The following is a 22993-nucleotide window of genomic DNA, read 5'->3' as shown; positions in this document are numbered from 1 at the left end:
TATATATATATATATATATATATATATACACTATATTGCCAAAAGTTTTGGGATGCTTGCCTTTATGTGCACATGAACTTTAATGACATCCCATTCTTAATCCGTAGGGTTTAATATGGAGTTGGCCCCCCCTTTGCAGCTATAACAGCTTCAACTCCTCTGGGAAGGCTTTCCACAAGGTTTAGGAGTGTGGGAATTTTTGACCATTCTTCATGAAGCGCATTAGTGAGGTCTGGCAGTGATGTTGGCGAGAAGGCCTGGCTCACAGTCTCCGCTCTAATTCATTCCAAAGGTGTTCTGTCGGGTTGAGGTCAGGACTCTGTGCAGGCCAGTCAAGTTCCTCCACACCAAACTCGCTCATCCATGTCTTTATGGACCTTGCTTTGTGCACTGGTGCGCAGTCATGTTGGAACAGGAAGGGGCCATCCCCAAACTGTTCCCACAAAGTTGGGAGCATGAAATTGTCCAAAATGTCTTGGTATGCTGAAGCATTAAGAGTTCCTTTCACTGGAACTAAGGGGCCAAGCCCAATCCCTGAAAAACAACCCCAGACCATAATCCCCCCTCCACCAAACTTTACACTTGGCAAAATGCAGTCAGGCAGTTCTCCTGGCAACCACCAAACCTAGACTCGTCCTTCGGATTGCCAGATAGAGAAGCGTGATTCGTCACTCCAGAGAACACGTCTCCACTACTCTAGAGTCCAGTGGCGGCGTGCTTTACACCACTGCATCCGACGCTTTGCATTGCACTTGGTGACACTTGGCCACAAGTTTGGAGGTCTGTAGCTATTGACTCTGCAGAAAGTTGGAGACTTCTGCGCACTGTGCACCTGTGTTGCAGTGTGCTGACCCCACTCTGTGATTTTACATGGCCTACCACTTCGTGGCTGAGTTGCTGTTGTTTCCAATTGCTTCCACTTTGTTATGATACCACTAACAGTTGACCATGGAATATTTAGTAGTGAGGAAACTTCACAAATGGACTTATTGCACAGGTGGCAACCTATCACGGTACCACGCTTGAATTCACAGAGCTCCTGAGAGCGACCCATTCTTTCAGAAATGTTTGTAGAAGCAGTCTGCATGCATAGGTGCTTGATTTTATACACCTGTGGCCATGGAAGTGATTGGAAAACCTGATGATTTGGAGGTGTCCCAATACTTTTGGCAATATATTGTACATATATATATATATTTTAATCCAGTGATCTGGGATATATCCGGGAGGTGAGTTACACCAGTTTCAATTGGATGTTTCCAAATAGAATAGTCTCAGTTTTCTATTGACAAGCAGGCACATGGCAGAGGTGTACTGCAGCTGGAGCTCACGCTGTTTGGCACCGATGGTGGTCAGGTGGTCTACAAACAGACCTGCGCGGGTACACTGGCACAGAATTGGAAGTTCACTGGGTTCACTCCAGCCTTGGAACTTAGAGCCAAGTGGGCCACTCCAGTAAATAATGTCTACTCTCTCTCTCTCTCACTCTCTAAACAGAGAGCTGACTGCATCTAGAGCAAATATTAATAGGAAGAAGCAGAACCAGACTGTAAGACTGCTAGATAAACAGATGCTTAATTATGGGATAGTTGAAATAAATATTTTACATTCTTTCCGGTGCCTTGGGGCCTTGAGCAATACACTTATAGCTGAAATGTGGATAAAACCATGCATCAATTCATATTGTCTCTAGTAAAGCAAAGTCCATGGTGTAGCAGTGCTTATACAGAAATAGCAGATGACTGTAACATAGCGTAATCCAGGTTATGAGTACTTGATGACCATGTGAAATCTTTCTACAGACGTTCAGATGCTCTTGATTCCATTGAAGCACAAGATGCTTTTTTGGATCATTCTCAAATCATGCTGGAAAACATGATCATCAGGTTTCATACAAACTTGTGGAGCTTATATAGCTCAAGTGCATTAATAAAAACAAAAGATGGGGATGGAGAAATGTACCAATTCATGCCAATTTTTCTTCAATGTTTTCAAAAATAGTAGCATTTGACTCAAGAAATGCAAATCTTTAATCCGTGTTATCCAGCATGATTTAAGAACATTGAGCTTCATTGGAAGTATCTGACATTTTAAAGTCCACAGTCAAAAATATGCTTACGTTTATTTGATTACTAACAGAAATAGTGCAGAACTTAATAAGTGCACTGTGTGTATATATATATATATATATATATATATATATATATATATATATATATATATATATATATACATGAAACAAATAGGATTCAGCTCTATTATGCGTTAATTAAGATTCTGCACGAAGTTACTAATCAAAAGCAGGCATATTTTTGACTATGTTGACACCAAAAGGTGAGATTCTAATACTCCCACTGGAGCTCAATGTTTTCAAATATGTGTACACTATAACAATTAAACAAGGATTACAGAAGTAAAGGAAGCATTGCATGTCACACTGCAGGACACCACTGTCACTGCTTGACATCATGTCAGCTACCTATATATATATACACACAAGAAAAAACAGGTGCACCTTTGCGATTAATACTGTATGTCAAGCAAGCACAAGCACAGAGAGAAAGGCTGAGCTTTCTCACAGCACACACCGCGCTCCATACGTGCATCGACTCAGTAGAAAACACACATCCGCACTGCGAGCGCGAGTGGACAGCGCCGTGGTGCTGAAAACACCGCGCGGAGCTTCCATGGCAACCGCAATCGCGCAAATATAGTTGTCGCTTTAATGTTTAACGTCTGACCTGTTCGACAGCACGCATTAAAACGTGTAGTAATCTCTGGTAAACGGCAGCTGATGGGATTTTTAGCGAAGATGGCGCCCACAGCTAACCCAACCCACCAGAGCCTCACAGAATGACCATAACTGAGGCAAAATACTACAAGCACACACGGCGCGAGCGACGAAAACCTCCGAGGCGCGTGACATTGACCTCTCTGGTGGTTAACCCGAGTATTTTGTCCGGGCCCCTCTCAACAATAGCCTAATATTGACAGTCTACGTAAGCAGACGTATTACATTTCAGGAGACAGTCATGCTGAAAATGACAGGGAGCGTTTTAAAGAGACAAATGCAGCCATCATCCACAAGCCCGTGACTGCAGCACTGCGAGCCCGCATACACTCTTTAAAATAAAGGTTCCAAAAGGTCTCAGTGATGCCGTTTTTGGTTCCCAAGTGAACAGTTCTGAAAAGAACCATTTTTTACTTTGAAGAACATTTTAATAATCTAAAGAACCCTTTTCCACTATAAAGAACATTTTGTGGAATGGAATGTTAAAGGTTCCCCATAGAACCATAGATACCAATTAAGAACCATTATTTTTAGTGTGTAGAGAGTGTAGTGCCCTCCAGCCTGCACGGCCCCTATTAAGGGTGCTGAACACAATCAGCTGGCTTACTTCAGCATGGACTGCTCTTTCTCCTCCTCTTTCTTCTGTCGGTCCATGACCGAGAGGATGATCTTTCTCTCCTCCTCGGTGAGGTGGCTCAGATCCGGCATGTCCGGCGGAGCAGGAGCCGCAGGGGATGCGGCCGGGGCCCCCCGAGCTGACATTTTCAGGTGTAGCTGCAGCTGAAAGAGCAATGGATGAACATTAAATACATCTGCAGAGAATCCATGCAGCCTACACATGTGCTCTTGCTATAGACTGTCTGTTTATAGGATACATAACTGTATTGATCTTGTTCCTAAAAATAACAGTGATGCCAATGAAGAACCTTTCAGTGAACAGTTCCTCAAAAAACCTTATTTTTAAGAGTATAGTATATAGTAGGCTATATATGTATAGTATATAATCTAAATGTCATTATGGCATACTGAAGGCGGTATGTTTTATGACAACACGCGTTAGCTCTTCTATGAAACACAGCCGGTGTATGTGAATGGTAGATGTGGTACATTACTAACGTTAAACAATATAACACCGTGACAGCATGGGGAACGCGTGTAGTACGGTTCACAATGTAGCTTGTCACGCTGGCTCATAAAAACAAGCATCATCTGAGAATAAGGTGTAAAACCATTGGGGCTTCTTGAGTTACATGCCGGTTTCCGGGAGCCGAGGGCATCCCGAGCATGCCTGTCGAGTGTGTTTGGAAAGAAACGAGTGCTTGCCTTTTATTTCTCAATCATGGTGAATGCAGTCTAACCCATGGCTGCGGCTGCGAATGGAGAGCTCTCGCGCATCGTCCAATGGCAGGGCGCGCGATCCCTTATTGCGGTTATCGGCGTCCTCGCTCGCAACCTTCCACGAGATTCCCTCCTGGTTGCTGCTGCTAACTCCAAGAGATTTCTTGAATGCACAAAAATGGATGCGGTAGGGGAAACGGTCTGATAGGAGAGCGAGGCGGAGCGACGGTCTTACGTAGGATGAAGATCAGATGGTCCAGTCTCGCGGGCGGGGGCAGCGGAAGTGCGCGCGCCCGGACACATTCATACATTCATTGACAGGAGGCGCGAGAGGAGCTGGAGCTGTGATGTAGGCTATGGTGATAAGTCATCACTCAGAGTTTTTATGATATATGTCTCAGATAATAATGGATTAAATACTCTTTCTATTAGGTTAAATTCGTTTTTATCCCATCAGACCTCTTTAAGAAGTACCTAACTTCCTTAACTGCATCAAATTATTCACGTGTTCTTGGAAGACTATTATGAAACTGAAAGACATAACCCAAAACTAAAAATTAATTGAGTGGCACATTATAATTACACCATATTAAATTAAATATCAACATACTATATTTTAACTCTCATTAAAATTGGACATCAGTTAGTCAATAGGCTATTTTACAATAAGCCTACCATAGTAGAACGAATAATGTTTTGTTTTTGCAGTAAGAACGCATTAAATTGATCAAAAGTTACAGTAAATAAATTTCTGATATTCTAATTTCTAATTCAAATAAATGCTGTTCTTTTAAACTTTATATTAATCAAGGCATCCTCAAAAAAAAAAAAAATGTATCACGGTTTCCACAACAATATTATGCGGCATTATTAACTGTTTTCAACATCAATAATAAAAATAAATGTTACTTGAGCAGAAAATCAGCATATTAGAATGATTTCTGAAGGATCATGTGACACTGAAGACCGGAGTAATGGCTGCTGAAAATTCAGCTTTGACATGCAGGAATAAATTACATTTAAATATTACAGTAGAAAACAGTTAATTTAAATTGTATTAATATTTGTTTTCACTGTATTTTGATAAAATAAATGCAGTCTTGGTGAGAAAGAGATTTCTTTCAAAAACATTAAAAAATCTTACTGACCCTTAACTTTTGTATGGTATATAATTTAAACAACATTAGCTCACTGAATTAATAAAATAAGAAATAATGCAATCATACAATGCAAGTTTCATGACTGACACTGGTCAAGTTATTGGTCTATGCCATTCATTTCTTTACCACCAAACACTGTTGTAGCCAAGACCACCTAAACCGGGACCAAGACAAGAACAAGACTTTGAGGGGTTGAGGCCAAGACAAGACCAAGACCAAGGCAGGGCGAGACAGAATCAAGACCATGACCAAAATAAAATCATATTTGCAATCATGCTCATATTTGTGAAAACAGCTCTCTTGCTCTGGTGATATTGCTTAATTATATCTTATGTTAATCAATATCTCATACAAGTACTTTTTTGCAATCACATCTTGAATTTTGTGGGCATTTGTATTACTTTTGGTGACATTTTTGACAATCCCTTGTTGATTTCTGACCCGGCACAACAATAAAAGAAAGAAAGAAAGAAAGTTATTGATTGCATTTAAAGCAGTAAGTTTTGCATCCAATCACATTAATGATGTTAAGAAATAAATCAGACAATGCAATCAGGCAATTTAGTGATATCTCCGCAGGTGTGATCTTGATCAGTCTTGAAATAAAACCCAGAGTCCTCTTAGTCTGAGACTGAGACAAGATCGAGTACCGACAAGACCAAGACCTTCAAAAAATGGTCTCAAGACCGATCTCAAGTACTACAACGCTACCACCAGATAGATACAGTAATCAATGATCACTGACATATATTTTTTTTAAAGCAAAAGAGATGTACAGTTATAAAGACATGAATTCTCTCAACATGAGGTTCATATATGGGATGCTTTTAAAGGACTTCATATGTACAGTATCTCACAAAAATGAGTACACCCCTCACATTTTTGTAAACATTTTATTATATCTTTTCATGTGACAACACTGAAGAAATTACACTTTGCTACAATGTAAAGTAGTGAGTATACAGCTTGTATAACAGTGTAAATTTGCTGTCCCCTCAAAATAACTCAACACACAGCCATTAATGTCTAAACTGCTGGCCACAAAAGTGAGTACACCCCTAAGTGAAAATGTCCAAATTGGGCCTAATTAGCCATTTTCTCTCCCCGGTGTCATATGACTCATTAGCGTTAAAAGGTCTCAGGTGTGAATGGGAAGCAGGTGTGTTAAATTTGGTGTTATCGCTCTTACTCTCTCATACTGGTCACTGGAAGTTCAACATGACACCTCATGGCAAAGAACTCTCTGAGGATCTGAAAAAAAGAATTGTTGCTCTACATAAAGATGGTGTAGGGTATTAGAAGATTGCCAAGACCCTGAAACTGAGCTGCAGAATGGTGGCCAAGACTATACAGCGGTTTAACAGGACAGGTTCCACTCAGAACAGGCCTTGCCATGGTCGACCAAAGAAGTTGAGTGCACGTGCTCAGCGTCATATCCAGAGGTTGTGTTTGGGAAATAGATGTATGAGTGCTGCCAGCATTGCTGCAGAGGTTGAAGGGGTGGGGGGTCGGCTTGTCTGTGCTCAGACCATACGCCGCACACTGCATCAAAATGATCTGCATGGCTGTCATCCCAGAAGGAAGCCTCTTCTAAAGATGATGCACAAGAAAGCCCGCAAACAGTTTGCTGAAGACAAGCAGACTAAGGACATGGATTACTGGAACCATGTCCTGTGGTCTGATGAGACCAAGATAAACTTATTTGGTTCAGATGGTGTCAAGCGTGTGTGGCGGCAACCAGGTGAGGAGTACAAAGACAAGTGTGTCTTGCCTACAGTCAAGCATGGTGGTGGGAGTGTCATGGTCTGGGGCTGCATGAGTGCTGCCGGCACTGAGGAGCTACAGTTCATTGAGGGAACCATGAATGCCAACATGTACTGTGACATACTGAAGCAGAGCATGATCCTCTCCCTTCGGAGACTGGGCCGCAGGGCAGTATTCCAACATGATAACGACCCCAAACACACCTCCAAGATGACCACTGACTTGCTAAAGAATGTCTCCAGACCTAAATCCTATTGAGCATCTGTGGGGCATCCTCGAATGGAAGGTGGAGGAGCGCAAAGTCTCTAACATCCACCAGCTCCGTGATGTCGTCATGGAGGAATGGAAGAGGACTCCAGTGGCAACGTGTGAAGCCCTGGTGAACTCCATGCCCAAGAGGGTTAAGGCAGTGCTGGAAAATAATGGTGGCCACACAAAATATTGACACTTTGGGCCCAATTTGGACATTTTCACTTAGGGGTGCACTCACTTTTGTGGCCAGCGGTTTAGACATAATGGCTGTGTGTTGAGTTATTTTGAGGGGACAGCAAATTTACACTGTTATAAATTTATACTGTACACTCACTACTTTACATTGTAGCAAAGTGTCATTTCTTCAGTGTTGTCACATGAAAAGATATAATATTTACAAAAATGTGAGGGGTGTACTCGCTTCTGTGAGATACTGTATCATATATTATTAGCTAGGCCAACTTTTTCTTCTCTCCATTAGCCTATCATCAATTAGGTAAAGTAAATACCACTTTAGTTTTCAACTTAAATTCATGTACAATTTATAGCCTAATTGTACTCTATATAAAACTAATTTTAAACATTGAATCATAATTTGGCCTTTAGGCCAAAATGCATCTATGGTCACAGGAAATATACATTTTTTAAATATGTCCAAACCTGATGTATATTGGATCTAAGAGATTATTTATTTGTTATTCATTTATTATTCATTCGTTTATGAGTAACTTAAATTGCCCATACTAGGCTATAGATGTCGTATTAGAATATAATACAATAGTAGCCTATGTGTAGTACATTTACTATAAATGTATAGTAGCCTACATGTACTATAAATATATAAATAGTAGGTTGTACATATAATGTAATAAGATAAATATAGTCGCTCACGCATCATCTCAAAACAAAACTCACATGCACAGATTTGTAGAGCCTGTGGAGAGGTCTGATCTCTGAATGGCGTCATATAACACGTGATGGAGATCCGTTGTTGCGAAGCATGTTGCTCCGCCCACTGACATGCGTCATCACGCTCTGTTATTTACCTTCTCCCACAGTGGAGAGGAGTGGAGGTCAGTCGTTGAAAGAAATGATAGCGCTCAATAATGGCCCTGCGGTGGCTATTGAATCTAATAGGGGCATTGGCTACTTGATGTTTTTTCTTTAATAACAGGGTTAGTGTGTCGCTGTCTGCACTCACGGTGTTTTTGCTGCCTCTTGCGCGCTCAGGGTGTTCGTCTTTAGTACGTAAACAAACATGACTGCTACCATTTCCAGGCAGAGACATGCTGCAGTCGCTGCAGACTCCTCTGGTTCTTCTTTTTCCATTACAGCAAGCCTCATGCGACTCTCTAAACACATCAAATATGAAAATCTTGCAGCTGGACTCAGTGGGGGTGTTATTTCTACAATGGTGTTACACCCCCTGGATCTGATCAAAATCAGGTTTGCAGGTAAGTACTTTCATCTTATATAATATTGCAGAGAGTGTGTCTCAAAACCTATAGAGCTGCCTACCTAGATAGCATGTTAGGACATTATTAGGTGAATGCATTAATGGCAAAAAACAAAACAAAAAAATGTCTTGAAAAGCTTTTTAATTAAATTAGAAAATAACACAATAACTCATATATTAAAACGGAAAAAAACGCACTCCAAGAGAATGAAAATAATATAAATAAATGATATAATTATATGAAATGTAATGTAAATGTGTACATTTTCTGGTCATTATTACTTCTAAAACTTTTAGGAACAGAGAACAAGGCACTTGCCTTGTTTTTACTGAATAATAAAATTAATTATTTTAAAACGGGATTATTAATGTTTCATCATTATTCCAATCATTTCTGATAAATGAATGATATTTTTAAAATGTTAAATTTGGCATGAATCAGAAGTTGCGATAGTCTTTTCTTCCCTATTGTGTCGTACATCTGAGTGAAAAAGCTTCTTGAACAAGAAAAAAAAATGCAGGGCGGGACTAGATTTTGTTCATGAGAAATTGATTGGGTCATTGTGGTTTGCTATTACTGTGATCTCATGTAATTGACAGGTTGTCCCGCCCTCATGCCATAAACGCTTCATCAGAGAAGAGATGTCATTGCAAGAGGGAGGGGAAGTTATTTTGATTAAAGATTACAAAAGCGTATGAATAAAAAAATAATAATAATAATGATGTGCACAGATTATTTATTTACAATAAATAATGCAGTATTCCAAAACAAGAAAATAGTATTCCATTTTGATTTCATGGTTATTTTAACCCAATTATTCTTGTCATCGGGAATAAATGATCTGCTGATACAGTTTCACAATCTCCAAAAGCATGTTGTTTTCATGCTCACTAGGTTTTGACACACAGCCAAAAACATTAGAAAAACAAACACAGAGGGCACAACACAGGTAGTTGTACTTTTGCACTGGCCTCAGTGCCTTTTAAGTATATTTTTAGATTATATGTAAGCAGAAGTGGGAGTGTGTCATCCCCCCTACTGTTTCTTACTCTTTCCAGTAAGTGATGGCCTGCAAATGCGACCCCAATATGATGGCATGATGCACTGCATGAAGACCATCTGGAAGCTGGAAGGAATTAGAGGTCTCTATCAGGGTGTGACCCCCAACATCTGGGGGGCTGGTGCATCATGGGGCCTGTACTTCCTCTTGTAAGTAGTCGAAGTTGTGTTAAAAAAGGAAGCGCAGAATTTCCTGTTTGAAGGAATTTCCTGTTTGAATCTACCTCTAAACACAATTTCAAACATAACTTCTGCATTCAATACCATTCAAAAGTTTGAGTCAGTACCATATTAAAAAACAAAATAAAATAAATGAATACCTTTATTCAGGAAAGATGCATTGAATTGAAAAGTGACAGTAAAGACGTTTATAATGGTACAAAACATTTCTATTTCAAATGCTGTTCTCAAAGTAATGTATTGCATTTTCCACAAAAATATTCATATTAGAATGATTTCTGAAGGATCATATGACACTGAAGACTGGAGTAATGATGCTGAAAATTCTGCTTAGGAGTAAATTACATTTTAAAATATATTTAAATAGAAAATTATTTTATATTGTAATAATATTTCACAATATTACTATTTTACTGTATTTTAATCAAACAAATGATACTATGGTGAGCATGAAAGCCTTTAAAAACCTTTTTTTTTAAAAACGTATCTACCAAAACTTTTGAACATTAGTGTAAATGGCATTGATATTGACTGTTATAATTTATTAAAATAATAGAAGTAAACCTTTTTTAAAAGGCATCATGTTCACAGGCCAAAAAAAGAAGCACCCAATAGTTCTGTGTCAGTTGATACTGTACGAGTTATGAAGATACTCCACAAAGTTATTTGACCTAATTTCAGATCAGGATCACTGGCAAACAAAGTGTGCTTATGCACAAACATTATACGGGTAGCAACACTGAAATATAAGTAGCAAGAGCCTTGTTGATTTGTTCTTTGTCCTTCAAAATCAGTTGATAAGTACACTGTAATATTAAGAGGAACTTTTCTCCTAACATTTTGTTTATATAATCAGTCATGGTGTGCAAGAAAATTTCTCAGGAGGTAAAATCAGGCGATCTGACCATAACAATAAATCTGAAAAGATTTAGCTCCGCAATCTTATATCAAGCAGGAGTTTAAATACAGCAGCATTAACCTAAAAATAAGACTGATGTGATGATTTATTCAAGTCATACAGTGAGTAAATTATGACAATTTTATCCATTTTTTCCATTAATGTAAGTCTATATACCCTCACTAAAAAAAACCCTATGGTGATTCAATAACAATTATATAAAGGATGGTCATTTTACAGCACTGTAATGCACTGTACAATAGACATCCATGTGCTGTATGGCTCTCGGGAACATAATGTGGTCCTTTTTCATCTTCCCACAGTTATAATGCTATTAAAGCGTACACACAGGAGGGACGACAAACAGAGCTGAGTGCTGGCGAACACCTGGTGTCTGCAGCAGAGGCGGGTCAGTATGAGAAAAGAGCCACCTGTGAGCTTGACAAAACTAAACGCAGCTAAATCTGTAGCTCAGTATATTACCAGACTGGAACAAATGGAATGTTAGAGGCCTCGGAGACTGTGTGTTCTTCTGTGCTAGCTGGGTCATTCCTGTTATGCCCGACCTTTTGGCTGTGCCGTCCACTCTGTAACTATACCAACTGTGAAATGAGTATGAAAATATATACCAGGCTGTATACCAGATCAAACCTGGACACTTAAACTTTATTAATTATAACTTGATTTTTACACAATAATAAGAAAACAAACAAGATGGAAATACCTGAAATTAGCCACTGATCATTTGAGGGGATCGAGTTCATTTAAATGAAAGATAACTTCAAGTTAGTTTTAATATTGTGTTAACCACATTTCAGTAATTTTTTGGTAATATGATTCAATTTCGTTTTTTTATTTGAAAAATACTTTGTCATTGAGGAAGTTTAAAAGGAAATGTTACAAAATACTAACAGAATGGAAAGTGATTTTCGAGGACACATATATTGATAACCAACTTAAAACATTATTCCCAAAAACTTTTTTTGTTTGAAAACTTTTTCATTAGAGAAAGGAAAAATATTAAGAAGCACCTGGACTATTTCTTAAAGGGATGGTTCACCCAAAAATGAATATTCTGTTATCATTTACTCACCCTCAAATTGTTCCAAACCTGTATGAGTTTCTTTCTTCTGCTGAACACAAAAGAAGGTACTTTCAAGAATGTTGGTAACCAGACAGTTGACAATAGCCATAGTATTTTTTCCTACTATGGAAATCAATGGCGTTTTTGATTACCAACATTCTTCAAAATATCTTCTTTTGTGTTCAACAGAAGAAAGAAACTCATACAGGTTTGAAACAACTTGAGGGCTAGTAAGCGATGACAGAATTTTCATTTTTGGGTGAACTATCCCTTTAATAAACTGACCCTTTTGCTAAGCCCTGCCTTGAAAATGTTCCTGACCAATCCTACCTTAGCAACTGTTGCTATCTGCCATTTTCTTAGTTGAGCTTTTGCTCTTTTATAATATACACTAGAATTAAACAATTTGGGGTGAGTAAGATTTGTTGTTATTGTTGTTGTTTTGAAAGAAATTAAATAATTAATACATTTATTCTCCAAGGATACATTAAATTGATCAAAAGTGACAGTAAAGACATTTATAATGTTACAAAAGATTTCTATTTCAAATAAATGCTGTTCTTTTGAATGTTTCTTGAGCAGCAAATCAGCATATTAGAATGATTCCTGAAGGATCATGTGACACTGAAGCAATGGCGATCATATTTCTGTATTTTTGATCAAATAAATGCTGCCTTGGTGAGAAATAAGAGACTACTATCAAAAACATTTTTTAAAAAATCTTACTGACCCAAAACTTTTAAATGTTAGTTTAAGTCTATCAAGGATTTGTGTGTTTGGATGGTTTTAAACCCAGTTTTACTATCCAAAAATATGGTAAAACGTTGTTTCCAGGTCACTAACTTAAACTTAACATAAATTCAGTTATGTATTGATTCAGGTAACACTAGAGGAAATAGTAACTAAAGAGTTGACAGTAGCATAGTAAACAATGTTCTCTTTACTCTCACTAACATTATCAGCTTTCAGTTGAGACTTCTCTGTTTTCAGTTGACTGTGTGAAGCGTTGGCCTTGATTCTGATTTGCAGTCTCTGCAGATTTTAATCACATTAATGCGTCATTGGATTTCTTTGAAGAAATATAGTAAAAATGCTTTGCAATGTGACAGTTAATTCCAGTCCAGGCAAGAATAATATGCATTCAGTTTTACCACTTAACTAGCACATTTTACTGAAAATAATGCTGTTTCAGAGAAATCTTCAAAGCCTTCATATGGAACAGTCTGTAAAGTGTGTCCGAGTCTTAGCGAATTGCAAGTTCTTCATTTAAAATGAACCTGTATGTTGACTTAATTGTATGCAAGCCTGTTTCGGCCTCTTTATTTCAGATAATTTCAACTTTATATCCTGTAATTGTGACTTTATATATCGCAATGTGACTATTTTTCTATTTTAAACTTGCCTCACAATTGCCTGTTTTAGTTTTTACTCTAAGGTTGAAATGGTCTTTAACTTTTTTTTCCCTGTATATTAAGATACACATGATGAGGATATGAAAATATATTGCATAACAGGAATGACCAGCCTCAAAACAGTTTTCTATGTGGATATGTTGAAACTGACATAGGGAAAATGGAGAAGAAGCAAAACTGTGGTCTCGGCTCAGGAAGTGAAACAAGCAGCTTTTTTTCCATTGCACACCAATAAATATTTAGGGAGAAAATTGTATGTTGACCAACAATATCAGTACAATACAATGTTATCACTAACTAATAGGAAATTAGCACACTTTAGCTTTACAGTATTACCAAAACACATACTATATCAACTTGAGCCTTCATAAAGAATCATAATAATACGGGTCTGAATTATTATTCTGATTGGTCGCTTTTACACATAAAAAGATCTCCAACAGAGCACTAACGACGAGTGACTTCGTTAAATGTTGGTGTGAAGGTCCCCTGTTCCATGTTTCCAGGCATTCTGACGCTTTGCCTCACCAACCCGGTCTGGGTGACAAAGACCCGGCTGGTGCTGCAGTACAATGCAGACCCGTCACGGAAGCAGTACAAGGGAATGATGGACGCCCTCGTGAAAATATACCGTCACGAGGGTATCCCGGGACTATACAGGGTACATCTACAGATTTTAAACTAACCTGAGATCTTGTTACAGGTGTAATAGAGCTTTCATGTGTGCTAATCTCAAGATTAAAGTCAACATGAAATCAAAATTTTACTTTCTTAAACCAGAGGTTTACCTGAAAGCCATACTTGAGTAAAAGTACAGATACCTTACAGCAAAAATGACTCCATTACAAGTTACAAGTCACCAATTCCAATATGACTTGAGTAAAAGTCTTAGAGTATCGGATTTTAACAGTACTTTAGTATTTTACTCGTACTCAAAGTACTCAAAGATGCACTAGTCCTCAACACCTAAGAGACGTGCCAGTGAAAAACAAGAAACAGTTAATTTGTCAGGGGAGCAATCACGTTTTTTTTTTCTAAAATCAAAATAAAACTCAACACCTCAAATTAAATCAAGGTCGGTTCAACATCCTCTTAAACGTCTACAAACACTGTCTCAGTCAAACTCAAGTGCTCAGAAAGGGAATGAGTAAACCAATATCCTTCAAAAAGGTCTCTTCAATTCAACTGATAAATAAAATAATGTTCAGTAAAATTAAATAGTCAAAGCCTACTTGCACTGGACATGCTGGTTTCGGCCTGCAGCCACGTCATATATGAAACACAACTATGCACAAGATATAGTACCTTCAGTGCCCTGTATATCACTTCTTTTGTAGCAGAAATAAACTGCTGCAGAAAAAGTTAGGGGCCATGCAAAATGTAAGGAGTAATTGCATTACTCATCACAAATGTTTTGGAGTAAAAGGTACATTTACTTATTCAAAAATGTAGTCAAGTAGAGAGTAAAAGTTGCTAATATCTTTGATACTCAGTAAAAGTAGCCAAAAAGATACTTAAGTACTAATTACATTTACTCAAATACTTTACACTGCTGTCTTAAACAGTTGTCATTTTGTGCACAATTCCTCTTGTGAAAAAGTATAACTTTAAAAAGAGTACTTATTACATATATATATATATGCATATATATATACTTAATTGCAAACTGAATTTAAGGTTTTCAGACATTTAATTGCATGTTATTTACAATTACATAAATGCATTTGTAGTTTAATTTTATATTAAATTAGCTGAACTTTAGAGTGCTTTTTTGACTTAAGTGCATCTTTATATGTCATTTCATAAATACTTCTATTGACTTTGAAATATGGTTAAAGTGTACTGCCGAATGTACTGACAAGCATTTAAAGGTGCAATGTGTAAATTTTAGGAGGATCTATTGACAGAAATGCAATATAATATACATAACTACGTTTTCAGTGCTGTATAAAGACCTTACCTAATGAACCGTTATGTTTTTATTACCTTAGAATGAGCCATTTCTATCTACATACACCGCAGGTCCCCTTACATGTTAAGTCGCCATTTTGTGCCGGCATGTTTCTACAGTAGCCCTAAACGGACAAACTGCTCTACAGAGCGTATTTGCTTGACTGTCTCAGATGACATCTTTGTCCTGTGTTGGCCACCGTAGCTTCTCTATATTGCAATTTGCAACCTCACCACTAGATGCCGCTAAAATTTACACCGTTAAGGCAAACTAAAAGATACTTTAACATGAGTTGAATTGAAACTTGTATCACATGTATTCAAATACATTTGTAATAATACTTTTGTGATAGAACTTTAAATGAAATATTGAATTACTGCAGTTAAAATGATAACAAAGTATTTTACATTTGCTTTAGTATGTTACTCAACAGATCATAAATAAATCTTAAATCATGATTTATACAGTACTTTAAAGTAAAACTTAATTGACATTAGTACAAATATGTTTTAAATTTATACTTGCGTGTGTTAATAAGTCATAAAAGTGCACTCTCTGTAAGTACACTTAAGTAGGCTTTCATTAATATTATATTATCTGCAAGTCCAGTTTTTTTTATTATTTATTTATTTTTAGTTTAATAACTTGGTCAGCCTATTCTCATTGAATATCATGTTTGTTCTGATGTAAGTCACATTATAGTCCTAAAATGAGTTTCATGTTGACTTTAAGTAATGGGGAGATCCATGCTTTTACTCTCTAACATTGTAGTTCTCTGTAGGGCCACAAGAGGGTGTGATTGAACTATATTTGAAGGATTGATCCAGCTCTTAATCTGTGGCTCAAGTTAGCCCTAAATACAGTATATGCTAAATTCTTTGTGAGACACGCCACATTGTCCTAACATTATTACATGTTGTAGTAAACTTCACTCTAGTTTAATACTAGTCTAGTCTAGTTTAGTTCCTCTTAGACTATGAGGTAACTGTGTGATTGTGGCTTTGTATGTTTGTGAGCCTCATTTTGTTGTTCTGCCACTGCAGGGATTTGTGCCTGGGCTGGTGGGGACTTCCCATGCTGCATTGCAGTTCATGACCTATGAAAGGCTAAAAAGAGAGCAGAACAAATATAAGAAGATGCCATCTGAATCCCTGCTGGTGAGGAAATAAAACCAGCCTTTCTTTTTAGGATATGCTCAAATATGAAGTTATTATATACCTGTGGAAGATTGTCTAGCTTATTCTGGCTAAGTACTGTCCAATTTTGACAGGAAAGAGTCATATGACTGTAAACTGGACGATACATTATGTACACACACCGTTTTTGACCAATAAATGGAAATTGTTCAGTCCTTCATGATAACTGTAAATTAATCTTATAAATATTGCTAAAGCAGTTTATAGCTGATTACATATTTTAGAGTTGAACTTAACTGTGCACTACATTTCCATTTTCAGGTTTTAATTTATTTCAATTTTCAATAACATTTTCAGACCTGGAAATCTTTTTTTAGAATGATAATAGCTAATAAAATCCCAAACTCTTGATTTCAACCAGTGTCTTGAACTATAAATTCATCCATTTTATGAGGTGAAAAGGCACCACATACAAAGAATGATTATGTGGCGTTTGACTATATTGTAACCTTTAGAAAGAGAGGTTTATGTATACTGGAACCAGTAATGATCTTTGTTTCATGGATGTGAGTCAGTCTCTCCTTCCTGTCTGTCTCTGCTTCAGTCTCCACTGGAATACATCACCATGGCAGCCATTTCCAAAATATTTGCTGTAGCAGTAACCTACCCATATCAGGTGGTGCGCGCTCGCCTGCAGGACCAGCACAACAACTACAGTGGAATCGTGGATGTCATCAGGAGAACGTGGAGGTATGAAATTACATGGCACATAAATTCTCTTCAAACTCCATCACAAAGCATTTAGACATTGCCTTTACCAATATGACCTTGTCTCAGAAAAAACATGTATCATGTAGTAAAAAGAAATTGGATCAGTTCATTCACAATTCATTTGAATCCCTGCTAGTGAGGAAATAAAACCAGCCTTACGTTTTCAGGGTACATTAGATAAATAAAATAGGAGGAGGGACAGCACAGCATGGCTTTTATATCTCAAAATGAAAATGAACACTTTTTAATACCTCTGGTAGAATTTGCAGCTTATTGTGGCCAAGCACTGCCAAATTTTGACATGAAAGCTTCATATGACTGAAACTGTGCCGTACAGTGTTATGTATGCTCACCGTTTTTGACCAATAAATCGAAACATTTCAGTCCTTCATGAGGTAACACTTTAGTTTAGGGTTGAATTCTCACTATTAACTAGTTGCTTATTAGCTTGCATATTTCTAGGGTATTGGTTGTTTATTAGTTCTTAGAAAGCACATATTAATGCCTTATTCTGCATGACCGTATTCTACATCCCTTAATCCTACCCAATACCTAAACTTTTTAACTACCTTTCTAACTATTAATAAGCAGTAATTAGGAGTTTATTAAGGCAAAAGTCATAGTTAATAGTTAGTTAATAGTGAGCATTAGACCCTAATCTAAAGTGTGACCCTTTATGATAACTTTTAAATAAAAACTTAAAGGGTTAGTTCACACAAAAATGAAAATTCTGTCATTTATTACTCACCCTCATGTCGTTCCACACCTGTAAGACCTTTGTTTATCTTCGGAACACAAATTAAGATATTTTTGATGAAATCTGGGAGGAATATGACTCCTCCATAGACAGCGATTTAACCACCACTTTCAAGGGCCAGAAAGGTACTAAAGACAGCATCAAAAAAGTCGACGTGACTGCAGTGGTTTAACCTTAACCTTTTGAGCGGTATAGTCCCACATATGGGATTTTTATTTTTTTATGCTGACTTATTATTGGCCGTCTCCTGCGTCAGCATCACACGCATGCGTCGTGCTGCTCACATGAACAGCCTCTGCCAATACTGAAGTTGTTATTTTTGTTTTGTTTTTGCGCACAAAAAAGTATTCTCGTTGCTTCATAAAATTAAGGTTGAACCACTGCAGTCACGTCGACTGTTTTAACAATGTCTTTAGTACCTCTCTGGAACTTGTAAGTGGTGGGTAATTTGCTGTCTATGGACGAGTCATATACCTCTCGAATTTCATCAAAAACATCTTAATTTTAAGGTCTTACGGGTGTGCAACAACATGAGGGTGAGTAATTAATGACAGAATTTTCATTTGTGGGTGAACTAACCCTTTAAAGTTGCTAAAGCAATTTCTAGATTCTAGATTTCTACATTAAAATATTTTAAAGTTGAACAAAAGTTGATTAAAAAAAAAAAAAAAAGCTTGAATACATGTGAGCGTACACATCTTAATCATTATTTTCTAAAATATATATACAGTGCACAGCATAAATGAGTACACCCCCTCTGACACTTCTGAAAGTCAGCAATTACTCAATTACTTAGAAGACATATAGAGATATAATGTTCCAGTAAGTCTGCTTAATCAATTACCAAAGAAACATGTCCAAATTATTCAGGAAAATAAGATTTTCTTATCATGGTTATAAAATATTGTGTAGCAAAAATGAGTACACCCTCCTAAAAGTTACTAAATAAAATTAAATAAAAAATTTCTGGTGTAAGTTTAAGGGTAAGTATGTTGACAGGTAAGTATGTTGAACCAAAACATTTAAAGATAAGTAGTTTCTTGACAATTAAAAGTGTTATATAGCCCACTGAATCATTCTTAGACTTAATGCTGACAACAATGGAACCACTTGGGAGAGAACTGTCAGGAGACTTATTTCTTTACACAAAAGAGGACAGTGGTACAAGAGGATTACCAAATCATTGTTTTAAGTGTGAAAATATAGCAAAAGCAACACAGAAATTCAAAAACAATGGACTTGTGACAAGGCCCCTGAAATAATCAGGCCTTCATTTTAAGCTTTCATTTAGTGATGAGGGATTTTTTTGCCAGACAAAGAGCAGGAGAAATACCAAGCGAGTGTCTCAGAGCCAGCAAAAGCTATAAAAAGAGTGACTGTTTATCTCACAGAGTAAGATACAGCCTGCAGAAATGACATGCATGGTTGTTGTTCTCACTGGAACTACCTACTGTAGCCAAAGCACAATAAAGTCAGTTAGCAATTTCCAAAGCCCATATTTACAAAATATAGATTCTGGGAATCAATACTCTGGTCTCATGAGACCAAATCAATCATTTTGGATCTAACAGCATCCAAAATGTTATGGTGTTGCTAGAGGAGGAGTACAGTGAGAAGTGCCTGGTTCCCACAGTAAAGTTCAGTGGTAGTAAAGCTCTTATATAAGGATGTATGAGTGCTGAAGGTGTGAGGGAGTTGTGCTTTATCAATGCTGTCATGAATTCACACACCACTGTGTAATTTAATACACAAACTTGAAACAGAAGATGTTACCCTTTCCTCATTCCCTGTGTTGTTGGGCATTTTTTCAACATGACAATGAGGATATGCATTCTCCCAAGGTGAAAAACCTTCTGTGGACACGTATTGCACTCAATCTTAACACTCTTGAGCACATGTGGGGGATTCTGTAGAGACGAGTTGAGCAACATTCCCCATTAAAGATCAGGGCATTTAAGGAGCACATCATCCAGGAGTTAAACAAGACAGATGTGACAGTTTGTCATAAACTTGTACACTCTGTGCCAAGAAGGGTCAGAGTAGTATTTTCAAAATTATGGAGGGCATACTAAGTGCTAGAATATTATACATTTGTTGAATTAAATCTAGGGTGTACTCATTTCTAAAATACTTAATTTCAACAAAAATGGCTAATTTACTTATTTTATGGGTATTATTGATATATATTTCTCAGTTTTTATTATGTGGATGTTTAATACATTTTAGTTTTGCCAACTTTCCATGAATTGTATTAGTGATCATAAAGAAAATACATCTTTTGTATTTGTTCAGAGGGGGTGTACTCATTTATGCTGTGCACTGTGTGTGTATATATTTATATATATATATATATATATATATATATATATATATATAATATGTTTGTGTGTGTAAATATATATTAAATACATGTTAAGGTAAAACGTCATTAAATTTTTGGGGAGCCAAACCACAATGACATTTTACAACCTGAACTAACCTTGTATTGTCAAAAAAATTTCAAATAATTAGATATTTTAAGAGGCTTTTTGACCATGACACAGTCATGAGGGTCTGCAAGGGTCCTCTCTATAGTGTAATTTCATTTTTTAAGAAAATTGCAAATCTGCTTGTTGGTTTCACCATATTACTTTGATTTGGCATAGTTTTTTTGTATATTATATCTAATAATAATATTAATTGATCATTTTAAATAAATACAAGTGATTTTTTTTTTTTTTTCTGTTTTTTTTCTTAATTATTATATCAGGACAGTTGTATCACCCTGACAATTTTTGACTTTATGCATAACACCCTTTTAACCATAATTGTACCTAATTTTTAAGATATTGCCCTCTTAAATACTGTAGCTTCATTGTAGTTAGCTACTTTTTGTTAGCAGTTTTTTGTATGAATTTGAGAGGACATATTATGGAGCTACCAGGAATATTGTGACTCATCTGACTTTACATCAGCTTAATATGTTTGTGTTTGGCTCTCTCTAGCAACGAGGGGATCGAGGGCTTTTACAAAGGCATGGTCCCGAACTTGGTGCGAGTCATTCCAGCGTGCTGCATCACCTTCTTGGTGTTTGAAAATGTGTCACGTATACTTTTGGGCGAGTATCACTAAACCTTCAGGAGTCACATGCGGGACCAACACAACGCATTATGCCAGGACTATGTATGTGTGTTAGAGACGAGCAGGAATATGAAACATTTCCTGTTTAACTCTGAATTCAACATGCAGACAAAAACTAGAATTTAGCGTGTGCACTGAATGAAAAGAAGAAAATAGAGGTGCATATACATTTGAAATTTAAGAATTGTTGTATTGTTGAGTTTATTGAGAAATGTTAAGAGAGAGAATTCATATTGTATAAATATTCAACTATGAAAAAATGTGTAATTTCAAGATTTGAATTGATTTCAAGTAGTCAATGACAAGAACGGGTCTTGGAAAAGTGGATTCAAGCCATCCTGTGACAATGCAACCAAACACCGTATTCACCAAACACAAAACTTAAGAAGATGTTTGTCTTTTTTTACGATATTTTCACTAAACAGCTGCTATATTTGCTGAGCTATGCGAGAGAATGAACCCGTTTACCTTTACCCACTAAGCAGATCTCCGCTGGCTGTAGTGCCTGGGGAGAAACTCACTGGGCATGCTCAGGAAATGATGTAACGCTACAGGATAATGGTACACAGGCCTGGGAGAAATTGATATTTTACTGAAGGACAGGAGCAGATTTTAACCAGATGTGTGTATGTAGATGACATCTACTGGAAGAGAGGAACGCTTTGACTGGAATGAAAGAAGAAATATCAAAGAAAGAACTGTGTTAAGTAGCAAGTGAGAGGAAATTGTGTATGTATATATAAATATGCTATTGTCAGTGACGCACAAAGAAAAGCAGATGTATGTACAAGCCATTTTTACACATATAATAAAGGAATATACGTAACGGACAAAGGACTCTGAGCTATTGTACAAACTATATTTTTAATAAGAACCGACAGTGACCCTAAAAACTATTTAGACTCTTCTAAACTGTTTGGGTTTGACTGTCAATCATTTTGGTGTTTTTTTTAGTGGGTGTATGAAGTCAGTTCTCAAGTGCACACTGGTGTCACAGCAGATGTACTCATCGCATTAACTATTAACATAAGTGTCATAGACAATACTTGTCTTTTTTGATGTTTTTTTAATGCAGTGACTAATGTAATCACAGTCAGTGTCTAATGCAATCACAGTCATTTCTAAGTGACTTGAAGTGTATAATGTTGTGGGTCAGTGTATCTTAACTAACAATGATCTGATTCTCTTAATATAGAATACTCAGCAGCACACCAGCTGCAAAACTACTTCAATACCACACCAGACATTCCAAGCCTTAGTCATGCTACACACAGTGCAGTTCACTGCATTTTCCATCTACACCCCATTTTATGTGGTGCTTTTTGCTTTTTCATCAGCCTTTTAAGCCAATTAACAAGCATTTGGTTTAAACAAGTTTTATTAAAATGAGCCATTTTAATATGTATAAAAGTATTATATTTTTTTCCCAAAACATTTAGAAATTAAACAAAAAAGGGGTGAATACTAAAAATGGCCAGGGACACCCAAGACATTTCAGACACATGTATATAATCATGTGGAAAATGTGTATATGTAATCTCCTACACTGTAAAAAATCAAAAGTAGAGAAAACTTAAAAGTTTAAGGCAACTAACTTCAGCAGATTTTTGAGTTTTCTCAACTTGTTTTTTTAGGAGATTGAGTTTTCTCAACTTTTTGTTGTATAAACTGAATACAAGAAGTTGAGAAAACTCAAAAATCTGCTGAAGTTTGTTGCCTTAAACTTAAGTTTTCTCAACTTTTGATTTTTTACAGTGTAGAGAAATGTCTGTCATATTTCAGCCCTCAAATCATAAGAAAAAGTATTTTGAATTGTAACATTGTTCATGCAAATGAAGTATATTTCTTATTAATATAAGGCAA

The 22993-nt window shown here is 36.7% G+C and overlaps 2 protein-coding genes across 17 annotated transcripts in view; one reads left to right on the top strand and one right to left on the bottom strand.

Annotated features, from left to right (window-relative positions):
- Positions 1–3602, bottom strand: part of rims2b (regulating synaptic membrane exocytosis 2b) — a 156592-nt gene extending 152990 nt beyond the window's left edge. For 7 of the 16 annotated variants that reach the window (XM_051873788.1, XM_051873789.1, XM_051873795.1 and 4 more), the window contains exon 1: positions 3399–3602. In XM_051873788.1, coding sequence (XP_051729748.1) covers positions 3399–3553 — 155 coding nt within the window. In that variant the 5' untranslated portion in view covers positions 3554–3602. The remainder of the gene's footprint in view (positions 1–3398) is intronic. The other 9 variants (XM_051873797.1, XM_051873793.1, XM_051873798.1 and 6 more) reach the window with 3 other exon arrangements.
- Positions 3603–8345: 4743 nt separating this feature from the next.
- On the top strand, positions 8346–21964 carry slc25a32a (solute carrier family 25 member 32a). Its single transcript, XM_051873811.1, has 7 exons — positions 8346–8759; positions 9821–9971; positions 11223–11308; positions 13902–14056; positions 16390–16503; positions 17087–17232; positions 20995–21964. The coding sequence occupies exons 1-7, from the start codon at positions 8564–8566 to the stop codon at positions 21119–21121; spliced, it is 975 nt and encodes a 324-aa protein (XP_051729771.1). The 5' UTR covers positions 8346–8563; the 3' UTR covers positions 21122–21964.
- The last annotated feature ends 1029 nt before the right edge of the window (positions 21965–22993 follow it).

Source organism: Ctenopharyngodon idella, chromosome 19 (genome assembly GCF_019924925.1).
Source record: "Ctenopharyngodon idella isolate HZGC_01 chromosome 19, HZGC01, whole genome shotgun sequence".
NCBI classification, from domain to species: domain Eukaryota; kingdom Metazoa; phylum Chordata; class Actinopteri; order Cypriniformes; family Xenocyprididae; genus Ctenopharyngodon; species Ctenopharyngodon idella.
Note: the sequence above shows the minus strand (reverse complement) of the source record. Positions and strands in the feature narration are given on the sequence as shown.

What these genes read in the sequence shown, in the direction of transcription:
- slc25a32a (XM_051873811.1), top strand. Translation starts at nt 8,564, where the DNA reads ATGACTGCTACCATTTCCAGGCAGAGACATGCTGCAGTCGCTGCAGAC. An exon ending in TGCCATCTGAATCCCTGCTG is followed by an intron (nt 16,504 to 17,086) that starts GTGAGGAAATAA and finishes TCTCTGCTTCAG; the next exon opens with TCTCCACTGGAATACATCAC. An exon ending in GTCATCAGGAGAACGTGGAG is followed by an intron (nt 17,233 to 20,994) that starts GTATGAAATTAC and finishes GGCTCTCTCTAG; the next exon opens with CAACGAGGGGATCGAGGGCT.